This window comes from Sorex araneus, chromosome 2 (assembly GCF_027595985.1).
Source record: "Sorex araneus isolate mSorAra2 chromosome 2, mSorAra2.pri, whole genome shotgun sequence".
In the NCBI taxonomy this organism is placed as follows: Eukaryota; Metazoa; Chordata; class Mammalia; order Eulipotyphla; family Soricidae; genus Sorex; species Sorex araneus.
Window position 1 is genome coordinate 148,534,729 of NC_073303.1, and position 19,636 is coordinate 148,554,364.

At 38.4% G+C, this 19,636-nt stretch overlaps 1 protein-coding gene across 2 annotated transcripts in view; it reads right to left on the reverse strand.

Annotated features, from left to right (window-relative positions):
- CD96 (CD96 molecule) overlaps window positions 1–16,699 on the reverse strand; it is a 93,560-nt gene extending 76,861 nt beyond the window's left edge. For both annotated transcript variants that reach the window (XM_055128145.1, XM_004606802.2), the window contains exons 1-3: window positions 16,633–16,699; window positions 13,639–13,995; window positions 2,635–2,759 (exon numbers count right to left, since the gene is read on the reverse strand). In XM_055128145.1, coding sequence (XP_054984120.1) covers window positions 2,635–2,759; window positions 13,639–13,995; window positions 16,633–16,693 — 543 coding nt within the window. In that variant the 5' untranslated portion in view covers window positions 16,694–16,699. The remainder of the gene's footprint in view (window positions 1–2,634; window positions 2,760–13,638; window positions 13,996–16,632) is intronic.
- Window positions 16,700–19,636: the final 2,937 nt, after the last annotated feature.

The window sequence follows — 19,636 nt, forward strand, 5'->3', positions numbered from 1 at the left end:
CCCATAATAGTCATGACATAAGAGCTGCAGTTTTTACCAACAAAAAGATATTAGGCAATTTCACATCAGACATGCTGAATCGTAGTCACCAACAGCATGGAGCTCAACTCTGTGACTGTGGGGAGTACAGATGTAAATCAGAGGAGCAAATAGATTTTGACATTTAAAAAGGGAATGCACAGTAGGAATTTAATCAGCACATTTGCCAATACAATGTTCACCATGAAAAGAAGCTCTTTCAGAAATATTTCTTAAGTTGTCTATAATAATGCATTATTTAAAGAGATTGCATGGGTGAGGTTTTAGTAGAAGGGTAGAATTTTCTCTCTCTGTGACCATCAATGAACTTTCTCTTTCTCTAATTTATCTGAAAGGTCCTGGCGGCATCTCAAGATAGTATCTCCATAAGTTTTTTAGTTTCTTTGAAGAAACTCACTAGATAAAGGCTGCATTATCAAGGATCTAGACACTGATTCTTAATAAGCTGCTGATTATTACTAATCAAACTTCTGTAATAAACTCAATGGCCATCAATTACTAGGGCAGTGAGTAGAAATCTGGGAAAGTGAACAAAAGGAAATAGATCCGTTCAATATTTATTAATTATCTGTTTAATATATTCCAGGTACTGAAGTAAATGTTAGGACATTTTAAGAGTGATAATGCTTTTGGTTCTGGAAAGGCTCAGTCACAGAAAATCCCTGACTGATCAAGGACTTTATGTTTCCTTGTATAAACAGATTACATAGATGAAATAATATAAGCATATAATAAATCTACTTACTTGCCATCACAAATCTCTACAGAAAGCTTTATTAAATTTTAATTGTACTTTAAATTGTCACTTAATTTTATGATTCTCATGAAGAGTACATTTTGAATTTTTTTTTTTTTGTCACACCCAGCGATGCTCAGGGGTCTCTCCTGCCTCTGCACTCAGGAATTACCCCTGGCCGTGCTCAGGGGACCATATGGGATGCTGGGAATCGAACCCGGATCGGCCGCGTGCAAGGCAAACGCCCTACACGCTGTGCTATCACTCCAGCCCCACATTTTGAAAATTTGAGTGGGGACCTTTTTAATTATAGGCAAAAATAATAAAAATGGTGGCAAGGTAAGTATAATGTTTGGCATAGCAGATTTCTGCCTCCTGAAATCATCTTCACTTTCAGGGTTTTTATAAAAGCCATATTATATCAGGTTTGCTGTTAAAGACAATTAACTTATATTAATGATTTGGCATAATACCTAGGAACTCTTACCTTTTGAAAACCAAACACAAAAATGGAGACTTTTTTTTTCACTCAACAGATTACAAAGACTAATTGTAGAATTTAGAACAGTTTGAGAAAGTTATTTTAGAATATTTTTATCTTTGCATCCCACGGACTCTCCAAAAGGTGTCTAGACAGTGAAAAATCAACACTAGGTTATATTTTAAGGCCTATTTGCAAGTTGGTTATTTTATATCTGTCACATTTTCAGTTAAATAATTTTGTGTTAAAGTGTCTAATTTTCCAAATGTCCACAAAAATGTCTAGGTAACTTTTAATACAAATGACCAATCATTTGTGAATACAATATTTTGCCAGCTGTTTCAGTTGTTATTTTGTTATTCCTAGACATCTGAGTTCTGAAAGAAGTTTTAAGTCTGTGGTTTTGCTTTAATGTAAATAAAATTGACATGTTGTTATTTTGTATTAAATGAATAAACATTATGTGATTTTAGAATTTGTGTTTAAGGTTATCCTTATATTTTTTGATATTAAGTTATCTGGTTTAATGATATTTGATGTCTACTGTATATAGCTAATACAGATAATTAACATAGTATTATATACATACATATATATACATATATATAAAAAATGCTGGTTCCTGTGTAGTTGGTTTGCATAAAGTTCTCATAAACTTTCAAGTTCATGGGCCTAAGAGAGATAGCTCAATTGGATATGTTTTGTATACAGGAAGTCTGGGTTCATTCCTGACACCACAGGATTTCCCTGAGAAATGTCAGGGGTCAGTGATGTTCCCTGAGCACACAATCAAAACAAACAAAACAAAATTTCAGTTTTCAGAACTTTTTTTAAAGTCAGAAAGCATGGCATCTATGGGGCTATGCAATTATTCCTGTGGTAATAGTGAAGCTGAGCAACAATTTTCATTGTAAGTTCTATTTCCCTCAAATATATTTTACACCTATATTTTAATAGACATAAAAGTTTGCATTTCCTTATCTAAATAAATATATAGATTCCAGGATAAAGTAGTAAGAGTTTTGAGAAGAGCGTCTACTCCTCTGCTAATATTGTTGCTAAAACAAATATTTGTGCTGTGACTGACTCCATTTTGGAGGATCGTCACCCCGTTTTTCTCTTTGTAATCATACTCTGGCATATGTCTTAATACCTGAATTAGCCTTCAGTAACTGATTTCTAAATGATTACTTCATACTTGGAGGCTTGCTGAGCTAGAAGGAATTCTTGTGGATTCCTCTCTGTTCATTCCCGAACCTTTCACATAACACCTGCCTCATCCAGTGTATTTCCTTCCCTTTTATTACTTGCTATTTATTTTCACTTCATTAATTTTTAAAGATCATTATAGTTATTCACTGCAAAGGGCAATACTTACCAATAACCATGCAAAGGTGAATTCAGATGAAATTTCTGAGGACATATTTTGAAAGCATGGTATTTCCAGAGTCCGATTTATCTCCGTTTCTATTGTGTGATTGCTTCTCTGCTCATCATAGGTAACTGTGACATGAGCATAAGGTGAAAAAGATGTGGATCTGTTACTGGTCTGTAAAGTACTACTTATCAAACAAATAAAAAATAAGAACAATTTTTTGTTTTCTAGTTTTTGTTTGTTTACTTGCTTTTGGATCACACTCAGCTATGTTCAGTGGTTACTCTTCGCTCTGCACTCAGGAATCACTTTAGGTGATGCTCTGGGGGACCATATGGGATAACCGGGATCCAACCTGGGTCAGCTGTGTGCACTGCAACTGCCCTACCTGCTGTACATCCCTGAAGACCCCAGAACTGTTTTATTTTTAATAGAAATAATTGTGCTATGACATTAGATATTGTCAGATACACATTATGTAAAATTGTATAAAATTGTTTGCCCTCTTGTTCAGACTTATCCTCCACCTTCTCCCATTATTTTTTCCCCCGTTATTTCTTATAGCCACTACGATTCTCTTAGCTTGGCACACCTATGAAGTGAAGAAGCAAAGCCCCGCTATAGTCTTTATTCTATAAATGCCAAAAAAGGACCTAGGAGAGGGTCGTTTTTGCTTAAAAAATTGCAAAGCTGTCTTAATAGAATTCAGCTTTGATTTGGTATGTTCTTCGCTTTAGTCCCAAATTGGTGTACCAGACTTTGATTCATACCTCCTAATCAGATAGAATACAACTTTATACTAAACCCTCGAAGAATCTTTAATTGTTTTAGAAAAGTTTTAGGTTCATAGAGAATTGAGTGAAAGGTACAGAGGGTTATGATACATCTCTTGCCCCACGTGCCCTTCTAATATAGCCAACCCAGTGGTACACTTGTAAAAAATAATGAACTTATATTATCACATGAACTGGAGCAATAGCACAGTGGGTAGGGCGTTTGCCTTGCATGCGGTCGACCCGGGTTCGATTCCTCTGTCTCCCTTGGAGAGCCCAGCAAGCTACTGAGAATATCCCACCCGCTCAGCAGAGCCTGGCAAGCTACAAGCTACGTGTGGCATATTTGATATGCCAAAAACAGTAACAAGTCTCACAATGGAGACGTTATTGGTGCCTGCTCAAGCAAATCAATGAACAACAGGAAGACAGTGCTATATTATCACATGAAAGTTATTTACATTTACATCTTGGCATTGCCCATTCTAAGAATTACTAAAGCTGTATAATGTGATAAGTATCCACCACAGCAATTATTCTGCATAAGAGTTTGATTGACCAGGAAATCCTCTAAACTTGCTCGAATTCATCTTTTCCTTATGCCAAATCCTTGATATTCACTCATCTATTTATTTTCTTTCTTTATGCCAACTTGCCATTTCAGACTTTATAAACATTCATTGACATTCACTTAAGGAAGAAATAGTACCAAAATGTATATATTTAAAAAACCCTCAGAGAACGCATTGCAAATTATTTTTATTTTTAAAATAACATGGTATAAATATGTGTATAGATGCTCTTGGGAAAAGTTACATACACATACATCACATTTGTGACTAAAGTGTTAAGAGTATCAGATAACAATTTAGAAATCAAAGCAAGTATGCTAAGCAATAACCTGAAAATTTCCTTTTCTGCTTTTATATTTATACAAATCTTATTTGCGTGCATATGTTTTCCCATATTTTGCCAACTTATTTACCAACAAATGTTTTATATATAGCACTGCACTGTTGTAGCACTGTCATCCTGTTGTTCATTGATTTGCTCGAGTGGGCACCAGTAACGTCTCTATTGTGAGACTTGTTGTTACTGTTTTTGGCATATCAAATACACCACGGGTAGCTTGCCAGGCTCTGCTGTGTGGGCAGGATACTCTCAGTAGCTTGCCGGGCTCTCCGAGAGGGACAGAGGAATCAAATCTGGGTTGGCCATGTGCAAGGCAAACACCCTAACCTCTGCGATATCGCTCCAGTCCAGTTTATATATATATATATATATATATACATTTTTTTTCTTTAATTTTGGCCATGTATTCTGGCGCTCAGGTCTTACTCCTGATTCACTGCTCAGGGATCACTCCTTGGGCTCTGGGAACTATACAGCAATCCAGGGTTCAAACTCAGGTTGCCAGTGTACAAGGGAAGTATAGCCACTATACTATTGATCTGGCCCCTAAATGTTATCTGAATGTATAGTTTGAAAGGTTTTGTGTGGCTCTTATAATATTTGTACTTAAAATTCTTAGAGGGTTTATGTGAGTATTCACATATACCCATCCTCTTTACTTTTATAATTATTCAATCATTATGTTTTTTTATTTGGATTTTTACTTTAAACTACTATATTCTTTATGACAAAGGATGTGCTTATACTGATAGCTTCCTTTTGACCATTTATCTACTTAAGAAATATTTTCAGAAGTATAATTAAAGGGTCATGAAGTATTAATATTTTAATAATAAACAAGTATATTTTTAAAAATTTGTTTCTTTGATTGAGAATGTTATCTGTAGTTGTCAAAACTGTTATATTTTAATCTTTAATACATATCAGCTATCCTCTTTACTACTAACTCCTTCTTTTTTTCTTGATTTAAACCAGGCTTCCTACTAGGGTTTATCTTCCTTGAACCAAATCCAAAGAGTGATTGTTTATTTTCTTGTACCTGACCTTAATTCCTTAAGGTCAAGAGGTGAGATCAGAGTCTTCCTTATCTTGATAGAAGAGAATAAATATTACTCAACCCTTATTAAAAATAACAAACAAAATTGGTATTTCCAAATAGAGTTTACTATATACCACATCACTATTTTTTTGTTATACTTGAGTGACATCATTACTATGACTTAACTTTTTGATGAAAAGAGAAACTAAGTATTCTTATGGCTTCATTTCCAACAATATATTATCTTCAATGCTTTTTCATTGTATACCCGGAAATAAAATACAAGGAAATAGCAAATGTAACAATGTGAGGCAAATGTAAAAATCCTATATTCAAGAGTCATAAAATATGAGGTTACTTAAGCTAGTTGTAGAAAAGAAAAACACATAATATAGATCCTGGAAATTAGAAGTTCTTTAAATAGTTAAAATTTCCCTATACATCCCATGATATACAACTGGTGAAAATCAGAGAACCAACCATGAACATCTTTGTAACTGTGTATCTTACATAATTCCTTTGCCCCTCTCAGAGAGCCCGGCAAGCTACCAAGAGTATCTCGCCTGCACGGCAGAGCCTGGCAAGCTACCCATGGTGTATTCGATATGCCAAAAACAGTAACAACAAGTCTCACAATGGAGACAATACTGGTGCCTGCTTGAGCATAACAATGAGCAATGTGATGATAGTGACAGTAATACAATGATACATAATTCATTTTTTTTTAAAAAAAGTACAAATCAAAGGATACAGTACAACTGACTGCAACTTTGGATGTACCCTCTCTTAGTCCAAATATGATTATGCATAGGGGATGGAAGTCTAATAGAAATAAAGAAATTTGAGCACAACTTTTGCCAAACTCACTGGTGAACCAAACAATGGCCTTTGCAATGCAGAAATAAGTTCTTAGAAGGAAAAAGAGAGACGTAAGAATTACAATAGAAAGCTGTTCTATCCAGAAATAACAGTGGTCACAAACTTAAAAGGAGATAGAATAAATGATAATTTCAACATCATTTATATATGGGTAAGAGATTAAGTTTTTTTTTTTAATAAAACTGAATATCTTCTGCAGAATCCAGAGTCATTGAAGACTTAAAAAAAAGTTCTTGTTTTCAACCAAAAATTATGAACCACAGTGGGAAACAGAAACATGCAATCCTTACTCAGGGAAAAAACAGGTTTTCATTCCCTTAGACTGTTTCTATGTTGATCCTGACACTGACTTCAAAGCAAATATAAGAATGTTTAAAGGACTAGGGGGAAACACAGTGACAATGACTCAATAAGTAGGGATTTTCAGTGGAGAAATAGAAAATTACATAAAGGTCAAATGATTATTCTACGTTAAATGGTTAATATTGTTTTTTTTTTAGGTACTGGAGATTCTCAAACATCCTATTTCTGTTACAACTGAAATAAGAATAAGTGCATCTGAGTATTAATCACTTTAATCACTTTAATTCTCTAATATGAAGAACAGAGACAATTTAAAGAAATGGGGGATTCAGAGCCATACAGGACAATGCTATTAGTCATACATATATGTAAAGGAAAACTTAGAAGGAGGAATAAAGACAGAGAAAAATATTTTGAGAGAAATCACCAAAAATATTGCATGTTTTTGATTTTTTAAAACTTTCTTCAAGATTATTCACAGATCCAAGAATCTTAAAACTCAAGAACAAAAAATATTACGTATCTTGAAAGGGGCTGGAGCGATAGCACAGTGGTAGGGCATTTGCCTTGCACATGGCCGTCCTGGGTTTGATTCCTCTGCCCCTCTTGGAGAGCCTGGCAAGCTACCGAGAGTATCCCACCCACACAGCAGAGCTCGACAAACTACCCGTGGTGTATTTGATATGCCAAAAACAGTAACAACAAGTCTCACAATGGAGACGTTACTGGTGCCCGCTCGAACAAATCGATGAGCAATGGGATGACAGTGACAATGACAGTGACCACTGTCTCACACCCTTCCCCTGGGGTCGGATAAGAGCAAAATCTTGAAAGGGAACCCCACATCTTATCATTGATGGAAGGATGCAGACACATGTGGTGGGATTGGAGCTGTAGCACTGGATGCTTGATACTCTTGCCAACAACTTTTAAAATCACTGTATTTACAGAAAAAGGTGAAAAAAAATATATTCACAATTTAGGGCACAGGTTGTTTTTGTTTGTTTGTTTTAAAGCAAGAGACACTAAGTTAGCTATATTTTAATAAAACTTCTAAAGAGCCTAAATAAAGGGGCTGGAGAGATTGTAAAATGGGTAGAGTAGATCCATCTTCTTATATCAAGGCAAAGTAAATCTATTATAACAATGAGAAGTATCTATCCACATAAAGAATCCCTGATAGAACTATTATATATCCATCAATGATAGGATTGCACAGCTGTAGGGCGTTTGTCTTTCACGGGGCTGACCCGTGTTCAATCCCTCCGCCCCTCTCTTGGAGAGCCCGGCAAGCTACCGAGAGTATCTCACCCACATGGCAGAGCCTGGCAAGCTCCCCGTGGCGTACTCAATATGCCAAAAACCAGTAACAATAAGTCTCACAATGAGAGACGTTATTGGTGCCCGCTCAAACAAATTGATGAGCAATGGGATGACAGTGACAATGACAGGATGTGGGTTTCCCTTTACAGGCCCACCAACAAGGTGCTGACATTTTCCCACTTCCCTCCAGTTCTATGTCCCTTACACTGACCCCTATCAGTAACCACAGTTCTGTAAGTTTGAACCCAAGGGTATATCATGGATTGATTTTGATTGTTGTTTTGTTATTTTTATAATCCATGTGAGATCATCTGGTAAGAGATGACTTTTTTTTCTGCTTTTTTTTTCCTTTGGGAGGGGGCACACATAGCAATGCTCAGGGGTTACTCCTGGCTCTGCACTCAGGAAGGACTCCTGGCAGTGCTTGGGGTACCATATGGGATACCCGAGATTGAACCCGAGTCAGCCGCATGCAAAGCAAATTCCCTAACCCCTGCACTATGCTCCAGCTTGAAGAAAGTAATTCTTAATGGCTATTGTACAAGAAAAGTGTTATAACTATGTGGGATAATAGATGTTAATGTTGATCACTTTGCTATATACATCAAATCATCATTCTGTATATTAAAAATGAACACACTATTATATGCCAATTATATTTCAATAAACTAGGAAAAAGGCAAAAAAAAACACGCCCATGACTTTAGACAGAATGACAGCATATATTTAGACTGGGATTGTCAAAATTATATTATCAAGACTACATTGTAATAAAATAATAGAATATTATATTCTGCATTAATTCTAAACCATTACTTTACTTCCTTCTTTTACCACAGTCACATTTTTTTCCTCCTGCTTTCAATAACACATTAACAAGTCCCCCAATCTTTTGTTATAATTAGAAAAGTTAAAGCCACAGTACAATTTCTTCTTTGGGGTGTGATGCTCAAGAAACCGGGGGATCACTTGTGGTGATACTTAGCGAAAAGGTTTGTGGTTCAATACTAGGAACTGTGCTGTGTGGGGTATGCATGCAAGGATCACCAGGGCAAACCCAGTGGTGGTTGAGAAGCCACAGGGAGCCAGGGAATTAAACCCAGAATGCCTGTACTATATCTTTGTTCCATGTTTATATAACTATAAATTCTATATTTTAATTTTAATTTTTAATTTTGGGGGGTTTGAGGGTACACCTAAATGTGCTCACGGTTTATCCTGAATCTGTACTCAGGAATTACACCTAATGGTGGTCCGGGAACCCAATAGGTTGCCAAGGATCAAACCCTGACCAGCCACATGCAAGGCCAGCTCCTTACCCACTGTACTATCACTCTAACCCCAATAACTGCATTTTAATATGCATCAAAATCTTATAATTTGAGAGTGGGGTCCAGTAGTATTGGAAATAAGGAAAGATCAATTAAAATAAACCAACACTTAAGTCAGTGAATCACTTTTCTCTTTATAACTAAAAAAATTTCTAAGCTTAGAAGAAATTGTGTCAAATGAAAATAAAAACCTTTTCCAGCAAGCATCAAACTACTTATTATAGGTGCTGGAGATATAGTGTAGGGGTTAAGCACTTGTCTCACACCTGAAACCCTTTTTGATCACTGGTACTGCTTATTGTGACCTGAGCACTTCACAAAGTGGTTCCTGAGCACAGAGCCAGGAGTAAGCACCTCTGGGTGCAGCTCAAAAACCAAAATGGAACTAACAGCAATTTAAAAAAAAGTATACTTCTACTATCATTTTCAGCTTCAGAGAAGAAAAGCACAACGGGTCCATAATGGAGTAAAAGAATAAAATCCCTTCCAAGCCAGGCAATCAGGTAATAAAGAAACATTATTTCAACACAGTCTTTTGAGCAGATAAGGTGAAAGATTGACTCAGATGACAAAGGAGAGGAAACAGGAAGAGGTCACAATCGCATCAGAATTTCCATATTTAGATTCTTATACCTCTTCGATTAGCATTTGCTCTTGCACTTCACAAATGTTTGCACTTCCTGTGTGCTTTGTTACCCAATCAACTTGTCAACTTGAAGGTCTTATAAGAATGTAAGAAGAAAATAATACTTACATTTAAGATCACACAGGGATGATGAGAGAGGTGACTGAAGATCAAAAGAATAAAATAGATGTGGGGCCTGGGGTGTGATGGGGGACTTGACAGGACGTTCAAATGGCACTATCTCCTCTGAACTGAATCTCTGCCCCTAGCTCTACAGCAAGCTCATTTTGACCTCATTAGCAAGTCAATCTGTGGTGATATTTTTTTACCCCTTCTGTTTTGCTCTTTTTAATTTTTGTCCCTTTGCTCTCAAATGCACAATTCCAGAACTATTTCTCAAACATTGAGGCACTTTTTAATTTCTCTGGAACAGATAGTTAATGGCAAAGTTATAACTGGAAGTCTAGGAAATGCCCATTATAAAGCATACATATATGCCTCTTTAGGTATTTGCAAATTTTAGTAACTATAATTTAGCTGCTATTGGTTTCATTCTTATCATTATCCTCATTATCTTTCTTCTCTTTCTCATTTTCTCTCCCCACCTTCCTTCTTTTCTTTCTCTTCTATTTCAAAAGAAATATGCTTTTCTTAGAATGCAATATCATTTTTATTTCTGGGCCTCAGAAACTTCTCTACTGTTCCCCTCATGTTTTGGCTCATCCTGTTTCTTACTTCTTTTTTTTTTCGTTTTGGGTTATACCCCGTGATGCACAGGGGTTACACCTAGCTCATGCAGTCAGGAATTACTCCTGGCAGTGCTCAGGGGGACTATATGGGATGCTGAGGATTGAACCTGGGTTGACCTGGTACAAGGCAAATGCCCTACCTGCTGTGCTATCGCCCTAGCCCCAATTTCTTATTTCTTTTAGATACATGAATTCATGCTGCCGATCCTCCATGAAAAAGAGAAACATAAGGTTCATATATTTGTAATGATATAGTTTACAGATTTAGGCAGAAGTCTGAAAATTTGTGCTCAAAACTGAGATCAGTATATTTTTGTGCTAACGCATGGCAAATATCTTGCTGGCTTTCTATTTAGGCTAAATACAAAAAAGAGAAGGAGCAGGACTTGGTTCCATTAGGAATTTAGAAATAGAGTTCATTCAATTCTATTATTATTATTATTATTATTATTAATGAAAATGATCTAACTCTTAATCTTGAGTGAGAAACATGCTACATGCTTTGAAAAGTTTTTCTCATCAAATTATCAAGATGGACTAGAGCGATAGCACAGCAGGTAGGGCGTTTGCCTTGCATTCGACTGACCTGGGTTCTATTCCTCTGTCCCTCTCAGAGAGCCCTGCAAGCTACTGAGAGTATGTGGCCTGCACAGCAGAACCTGGCAAGCTACCTGTGGAGTATTTGATATGCCAAAAACAGTAACAACAGGTCTCACAATGAAGACATTGTTGGTGCCCACTAGAGTAAATCGATGAACAATGGGACGACAGTGCTACAGTGCAATTATCAAGATAATGGTTATCTATAAAGAAGTACTACAATTAACAATATTTGTTATACCTTAAAGCAAAAAAAAAATAGTTACTTGAAATAACTTGCCAAAAATGAAACATATGATAAGCAACAAAGCCAGCACTCAAATATGGGTTATCTGACCCAACAATAGGCATAGTTGAATATTCCATAAATGTTTCTTACCTGTCTTCACTTCTCATTACTCAAGCCCGTCTACCCACCAACCCCCAGCTGAAAAAGTTTTCCCCACTTGGAAAAGAGAAATGGAAATAGGGAATTTTGAAGCAATGGTAAGAGGAGTCCTATTCTGTAAGTGTACTGTTCCAAAATTATGATCTCTCTCCATTAGAGAAGAATAGGTAGTCAATACAGACCTGACATGGGAAATTGCACCTCACCCTTAGCCTAGTCTTCATGAGTTAACTTTTGTTCTTTTCACTTATATTCCCAAACTACTTTCCATTGGAGTTAAAAACTTTCCATTTTCTGTATATGTGCTAATTGCTGGATTTCACTTTTTTTCCCCCATTAGTATAATGGGGGAAAGTTTCTTGCCCGCAGACCTGGCTGTCTTCCCCGGGGCCCCTTGGAGGGGATGGGCTCCAGCTTTCCTCTCCACCCCGAGCAGAGCTCCCGGCGGCTGAAGACCACCAGAACCTAGCCACAGCCATGCTCAAGGCCCCTCTCCACACATTTGGACAAGCCTCACGCTGAAGGTACTGGCAGAGGAACCCAGTTGTGTGTAATCCCATCAACGGTCAACATCCAGAGACTTAAAAGCACCTCCAGGAAGCTTATATCTTATAATCGACTTCTCCCTCTGGGAGAAACTAGCAAGCTACTGAGAGTTTCCTGCCCACATGGGACAGCTTCCCGAGCTTCCCATGGTGTATTCATATGCTAAAGCCAGTAACAAGCTGGATCTCATTCCCCTGGCCCTTGAAAGAGCCTCCAATTCCGCATCAGCATCCTTGGGAAGGCCGAGTAGAGAGAGGCTTCTAAAATTTCAGGGATAGGATGAATGGAGAGGTTACTGAGACCACTTGAGCAATTTGACGATCAACAGAATTTCATGATTCGTGAGTATAAATGGAAATCACTTACTTTAGGGCCAAGTAATTTAGGGTAGGCATTATTGTCATCATTTTACAGATTAGTACAGAAAATTTATGTGACTAGGCAACATTCATTTCTACCCAGAACGGTACTACAACTTAAACCTAGGATTCTTGCCTCCAAATACAGACCTTAAAACAACTGTGCTTGTGAATGCTGTGTGTCCAATGCCTCCATGTTACTTTGTTCTCCTATGATGACATATCAAAATCATTTATTTTAATTCCCCCCCTAAAACTCTGCTCTGCTTCCTTTGTCACCCATCTCATTAAATGGTACCATTATTCAGTTGTATATGCCAGATAAGTGTCACCTTCAATTTTTCCCTCATGTATATTGCCACTGTTCTACACACACTCTATTATCAAGTCACATATGTATTGTGTCTTAACACATAAAAATATTATAATCATGCTAGTAATGTCATGCCATTCTTTGTGTGTGTGTGTGAGTGTGCATGTGTGTGTGTGTGTTGTTGAAACTGCTTCAATGTCTTCCATGGCTCTTAGATACAAGTTAAGATTTTTAAATTTAAGTATAGCATATTCTGATCTTTATACTGCTTTCACATCATACCTTCGTCCTAGATTTTCATCGGCACTTTCTGATTCCCTCAAATTCTACAAATACCTTCGCAACTGCCTTTTCTTCTCTCTGGATCACAAACTTCCCACCTCTGAACTGGTGTTCACATCTGCTGATCCTTCCGATCTCAGCTCCGTGTCACTTTCCCTGGCCTTGTTTATGTGCTTTCTTACAAAACAATGAAGTCCTTGTCACTTTACCACGGTTTCACTTGTATTTGTGGAATTATTTGATCACTTTTTGTCCTCCTTGTCAGGTTATAATAAATTTTTCTTTTCAAACTCTGGTTCTTAGCCTCATGATGAGTATAGTTTGTGAATAGTATAAATTTGTTAGATAAAAACTGAAGAAAAGAGGCTGGAACGATAGCACAGAGGGTAGGGAGTTTGCCTTGCACTCAGCAGACCTGGGCTTTATTCCCAGCATCCCATATGGTCCCCAAGCACCGCCAGGATTAATTCCTGAGTGCTTGAGCCAGGAGTAACCCCTGTGCATTGCTGGGTGTCCCCCTCCCTCCAAAAAAATAAAAGCTGAAGAAAAGTGTATGCTTCCCTCCCTCTGCTTAGTTTTACTTACCAGTTGTCTGAAGAAGAACATTGTAAATTTTAGTCCGAATGCCCTCTGGATAGAGTGTAAAGGTACACTCATACTTTCCACTGAGCGCGGAGGACATATTTCTTAAGTGCAGTGTCCATTCCGATATATTCCCAGGAATTTCTTTATATGACACGAGTGATTGACAGGGATTCTCACTATAACAGTGGAAACCATGTAGGGGGTGATAAAGGCCAACCAATTCCTCCTTATAATTGATTTTGGACCACTGTGTTTGTACCAAGAAACCTTTCTTTTGTGTTTGGCAGGTCAAATTGACATCAGAACCAGGAAAAGCATAAATGTTTGCTTCTGCATTCAATGTTTCTTCCCATGCCACTGAAAAGGAAGGATAAGAACCATCAGTTTGCATAATTCAGTTTGCACGAATCATGGAGCGATTCTTAATTTTAAAAAAGTGGCCACTTGGGTGTAGTGAGGGACTTTCCCCTTGGCTGCCTGAGGGATAGAAGAGCACTTTGTACATGACTGAGATAAAAGAGCATGAGGTGCAGTAAAAGTGAGGAGACATGTGCTTCTGAGCACCAAAAGACTTCTTTAGAGTACTAAAGCACTAAAAGAACGTACTGAATCCTGGATAGCAGTCTCTGTCAATAATCCACAAAATAACTACAGGTCTCTGACTGCTTCTGAGTAAGCTTAAGCTTTTTGTTAAAAAGTTGAAGCTACAAGTGAACTTATGACAACTGTTTTTGTACTTAGTATATTTGACTTGGTGCAAGATTGTGTGTCAACATCAAAAAAACAAAAACCAAGCACACAAAAATTGCATTTTCTGAAGCTGCAAAATAACCAGTATGAATAGAACATTTAAAAACAATATGTTTATAAAAGGTTTTTAGATATATTATCTAGTTCAATTCTCCTCACACACCAAAAAGGGATGTGTTAACACTCTATTTCAAAACACATAGTGTGGCCCTGGGACATAGTTCAGTGATAGAGAGTTTGCTTTGCCTTACAGGAAGCTCTTCATTAGACTGGGTTTCAGAAAATCAACCACCACCACCACAACAAAAAAACAAATGACAAAAACAAACTGGCTGGGATGTAGCTCAGAAAGCTTGCCTTGCATGGATGAGCCTTGAGGGTTGGTCCTCGGTTCCAAAAAACTGAGAAAAACCCAAAAGCATAGCTGTTGGGACTGAGAGGTGGTAGAGGGTAGGGCGGTACACAGCTGACCCAAGCTCTGTCTCTGGCACCCATGCTTGCCTGGAGTCCATAAGGAGTAATCCTTGAGCTCTGAGTCAGGAGTATGCCCTGAGCGCCTTTGGGAGTGGCCCAAAACAACAATAGCTAGAACAAAATTTCCAAACACACTAGCTCAGCACGTATCCTTTCCCTCAGGCCCTGGCAACCCAAACTAAGAAACCTACAAAGAAGCAGATCAACAAACAAATGAGTTAAACAAGTGAGAGAGATTTGCTCAAAGTTACCTCTCCCATCAAGAACGTGAATTTATTTTGCCTAGAGTGATAGCACAGTGGGTAGCGTGTTTGCTTTGGATGCTGCAGACCAGGGTTCGATTCCTCTGTCTCTCTTGAAGACCCCGGCAAGCTACCAAGAGTTTCCTGCCTGCACAGCAGAGCCTGCAAGCTCCCCGTGGCATAGTTGATATGCCCAAAACAGTAACAAGTCTCACAATGGAGACATTACTGGTGCCTGTTGGAGCAAATTGATGAACACCTGGATGATAGTGCTACAGTGCTACAGAAAGTGCTCTTTCAATAATCTTCAGAGCCTCCCAACTACTTCCCAAATTGGTTGAAAAGGAAAAGAAATGTGATCGTTTTCTGAAAGCTCCATCTGCATGTATATAGGGGCCCTAAGGAGAGGAAGGGCAAAAATACCTCAGGATCTCAAGTAGAGATTCCATGAAAGTTGAACCGAAAGACAATTACCTTCCCATCAGCCCTGTGATCAATGGAAAGAGGCACTTAAAAACATGTTTAGCATGTGTGTGTGACATACCTCAATAGCATGAGTCTCAGTTTCAAATTTCTTCTGTTATAGAAATGATATATTATTATGACAAGTAGGCCTGAGGCTTACAAAAGGAAAAGATAAAATGATAGAAAGCAACTGAGAAGAAACAAGGGTCTCAAAGGTATTTGACAAATGAAAATTATTTGAAAATTATTACACTTCTATGGGTGTGAAAGTTTCAGTTAGGCAGAGGTTAGTCCAGTATACTATGACTCCCTGTAGATCCCTTTGTGTGACAATATACCTCTGAATCTGCCAAGTCCTTTCATTTCCCAAAGTCTTCTTTGATTTAGAAATGCTCCTGAAAGTCTTCCTAGCGGAGTTAATTCTTAAGGCTTTCAGGCTCACTATAATAATACCCTCTTGTTATGGAAAACAAAATAATCTTTCTTCATGTTATTTTTAAATAGGCTTTATAGATACTTACTGTCATAAGGAACTCATGTCTCCCAGGTCCATCCTGATACTTGCCTCATTAGAATTCAACATATGTTCAGCTCCCAAAGACAGTATTTGGAGAAGAGCTTTTTTATATACAAAAACAAAAAAGATACTTGAGAGAAAGGGGCACCAGAGTTGAGGGTCTCTGAGCAGAGATGGGTTTGCAATATTTTGTTTTGTTTTCTGGAGTTGCTCTATCATTTGGAGACCATTTTGCTTCCAAGTAGCCTAATTTCTCAATGACTCCAGAGACCGTTTTAGAAAGGGAACGGATGGAAATGTTTCAGAGCAGTGGCACAAACTACTCATTTACTTCTTGTGTTTAGTGCTCATTAGTAACCATTTCCAGATGCTCACATCTCACATCTCTCTGATAGCTGTCACTTAAATACATAACTGAAAACTTTCGCAATGACCTGCCTTCGGTGATCAATTTCAGCAGCAGTGACAAGGCATTTTAAATGAACAGAGGCGCTGCTTGCTCCTAAAGCAGCCAGTGTGACAAGAAAGGACAACTAAAAGCCTTACCCCTGACAAAATGCATCTGGATGATGGAGTAGACAGCACAGTATGTCCACTTCTTCTCCATGGTGTACCGAAGGCTTCACACCAGCACCTCCATAGTTATCGTAGAAGCCAATTGATGGCTTTAACTAAGCGCTCCAGACACGTTATTCATGCTGAAAAACCCCAAATCTACCACACGCTTGCGTCTGTTTATCACTTGGCAAGACCCCAGGAAATGAAACATAGACAGGAAGGTAATGTGGTTCTGTGCTAACTACAGTCTTCCACAGAGCAGCGTTGAATTTGTTCTCTGATTATTGTATATCACCTTCATTTAAGAGATTTTTCAGGATCCAAAGATTCCGTTTTTCAGGATCTGTGTCAGTCAAGCTGCTTCTAAAACCCAAACAAAGGAAATCATGCAGAGCAGCTCCTAATGGGATTTTTATACATTTCTCTTCAAGAGCATGAAGTCATTTAACAAACGTAAGCATTGTCTTTCATAATGGATTTTCAGTCCAATTTTAAAATGTTTCCCCCCAGAATTGCTGCAGGGTAAATGAACAAAGGATTACATATTTAATTTTAATAAAATCTGGAAGTAACAGTGTTTGGCAACTCTCAAACCAAATTTTATTATCTTAACTCTTGCAGAGAAACCCACATTTCCTGGAGAGGTAGACTCTCCCTTCCCGTGCCAGTCTGAGGTTGACTGGGGGTAACCTGCTTGCTAAAAGGTTTTACTAAGTGTCAAAGAGCTTTGTGCATGCTTTGGGCCAGGTGAAACAACTAGAATGCAAACAGAAAACCTCTCTTCTCTGTCAGATATGAGGCTGGCGATTATCTGCCCAGCAAATTCAATGTAGAGACTAGGCTTCAGGAAATGAAATGATTTTGTTTGTTTGTTTGTTTTCTTTTTGGGTCACACCCGGTGATGTACAGGGGTTACTCCTGACTCTGCACTCAGGAATTACTCTTGGCAGTGCTCAGGGGACCATGTGGGATGCTGGGAATCAAACCCGGTTCGGCCACATGCTAAGGCAAATGCCTTACCCACTCTGCTATAGCTCCAGCCCCTGAAGTGGTTATTAATGAGAGAACATCGTGACTCTTCCCTGCCAGATAGTTTTCGAAGATGGAATAAAATGGACAGCATTGACCTTCTGACCCTTGAGAAAATAAAGTGTTAGAGTGAAGACTATAGCATCAGGCTAATAAACAAAGAATGAAAAGAATAGTTGGCAAACGTTTTGTGGTCCTAACTCAGTACTATCAAAAGTCATCACCAGTAGGTAAAAATAAGCTTGGTAAACTAGAGACTGACTGAGGTGTGTTCTTGGGGTCACGATTCTTGCGGTTAGGGGACATGGCTCAGGGGATATTATCAACATATATCATGACCTCATGTATTTACCAAACTGTTCAATACAAGGATCTGGACATAATATGGATGATGCTAAGAAAAAAGGCAGCCTATCATTAAATTAGAATTTAGCTGTGAGAAGAGACAGTTGCATGTAGTACAAAAGGGCTACTGTCGGAGCTGGAGCGATAGCACAGCAGGTAGGGCATTTGTCTTGCACGCAGCCTACCTGGATTTGATTCCCAGCATCCCATATGGTCCCCTGAGCACCGCCAGGAGTGATTCCTGAGTGCATGAGCCAGGAGTAACCCCTGTGCATCGCCAGGTGTGACCCAAAAAGAAAACACATACACACACACACACACACACACACACACACAAAGGGCTACTGTCTTTTTTATATATCAGGCTAACCCTGTAGGGATTACTGCAAATACTTGCTGTGACAATTGTCATATTAATTCATTACTTTTCAGCTAATGGTGTTTCCTGCAAAGATCAGACAATGTATTTGATATTTTCTAGTCTGGGACTCCTCAAAATTTATTCTTGCTTTTTGATCTGGAGTTATTAGTTCAGGTAACGCTCAATGGCATGTTAAGGGGTAGGGGGAGTTAAAGGTCTTACATTGAAAGACTTTTGAAAATCTTATTGTTCTTGATGCATCTCTCCCTCCTCTCCACTCACCCCTGGAAATTGCTCTCAATCACATTGATGAAAGAAAGTGTTGCTCGCCCCCACCAAAAAATGAAGAAAACCCAATAAATCTGGAGAAGGATTTCAGTTCCCTTATTTCACTTGTCAAAGAGGAATTTAGCTCAGGAAAATTAATGAAAATCTAAATGCATTGAATTCTCTAAGAACAATCACCACTGTCCCTATAATCTCAAAACTTTAAAAAAATTACTCAAGTCAGACAAGGGGAAATCACTCTTTGTTTTCATCATATAGTATTAATGACATGATTTCCTGCTGTTACCAAATTAGTATTCACTGGATAAATCTGTTCTCCCAGACAGTTAGCGAGTCGTTGGTACATGAGTCTCATCCCTAGAAACTGCCGGGGCCAGAGCTCATCTGAAATCACTAGACTTCTGGTATCACTAGCCTGGATGCATCCAGACTCAAGGAGAGGTGATTTCAGATGCCTGCAGAACAGGAATGGCCCTGGGATTCTGCAGCTGCCAGACCTGAGCACCAGTTCCTTCGTGGCTGTCTCCATGCAGCAGGGGGCAGCATCACCCCACAGACCAGCAGGCATCTCCCCGGTGATGGGAATTGCCCCCACTTTTCAATCCTGTATTTTCCAAAGGTCCTTTCAAAGGTGGGGGGGAGGGGGTGAACAGGCATTTTCTGTACTTAAAAATAACTCTTGTATGGAAGTCATGTCAGTCTCTCCTATTATCCTCTGTACTCACCAGATTCAAACGGAGCGACATTTCTTCTGCCTTCGATTATACTCTGCTGCATATAAAGAAAAACACAGAAGTTGTCAACTTCGTCCACAAAAAGATATCCTGAACTTCTTGAACTTTAGAGGCAAATTCAATTATTTACAAAGCGACGCAGGGGTACATATTATTTCTGCCAGAGGCAAGCCGTAATTGTGTGTTTTGGGCAAACTTAAAATGGTTCATCTAAATACTTATCCTCAATGAGCAA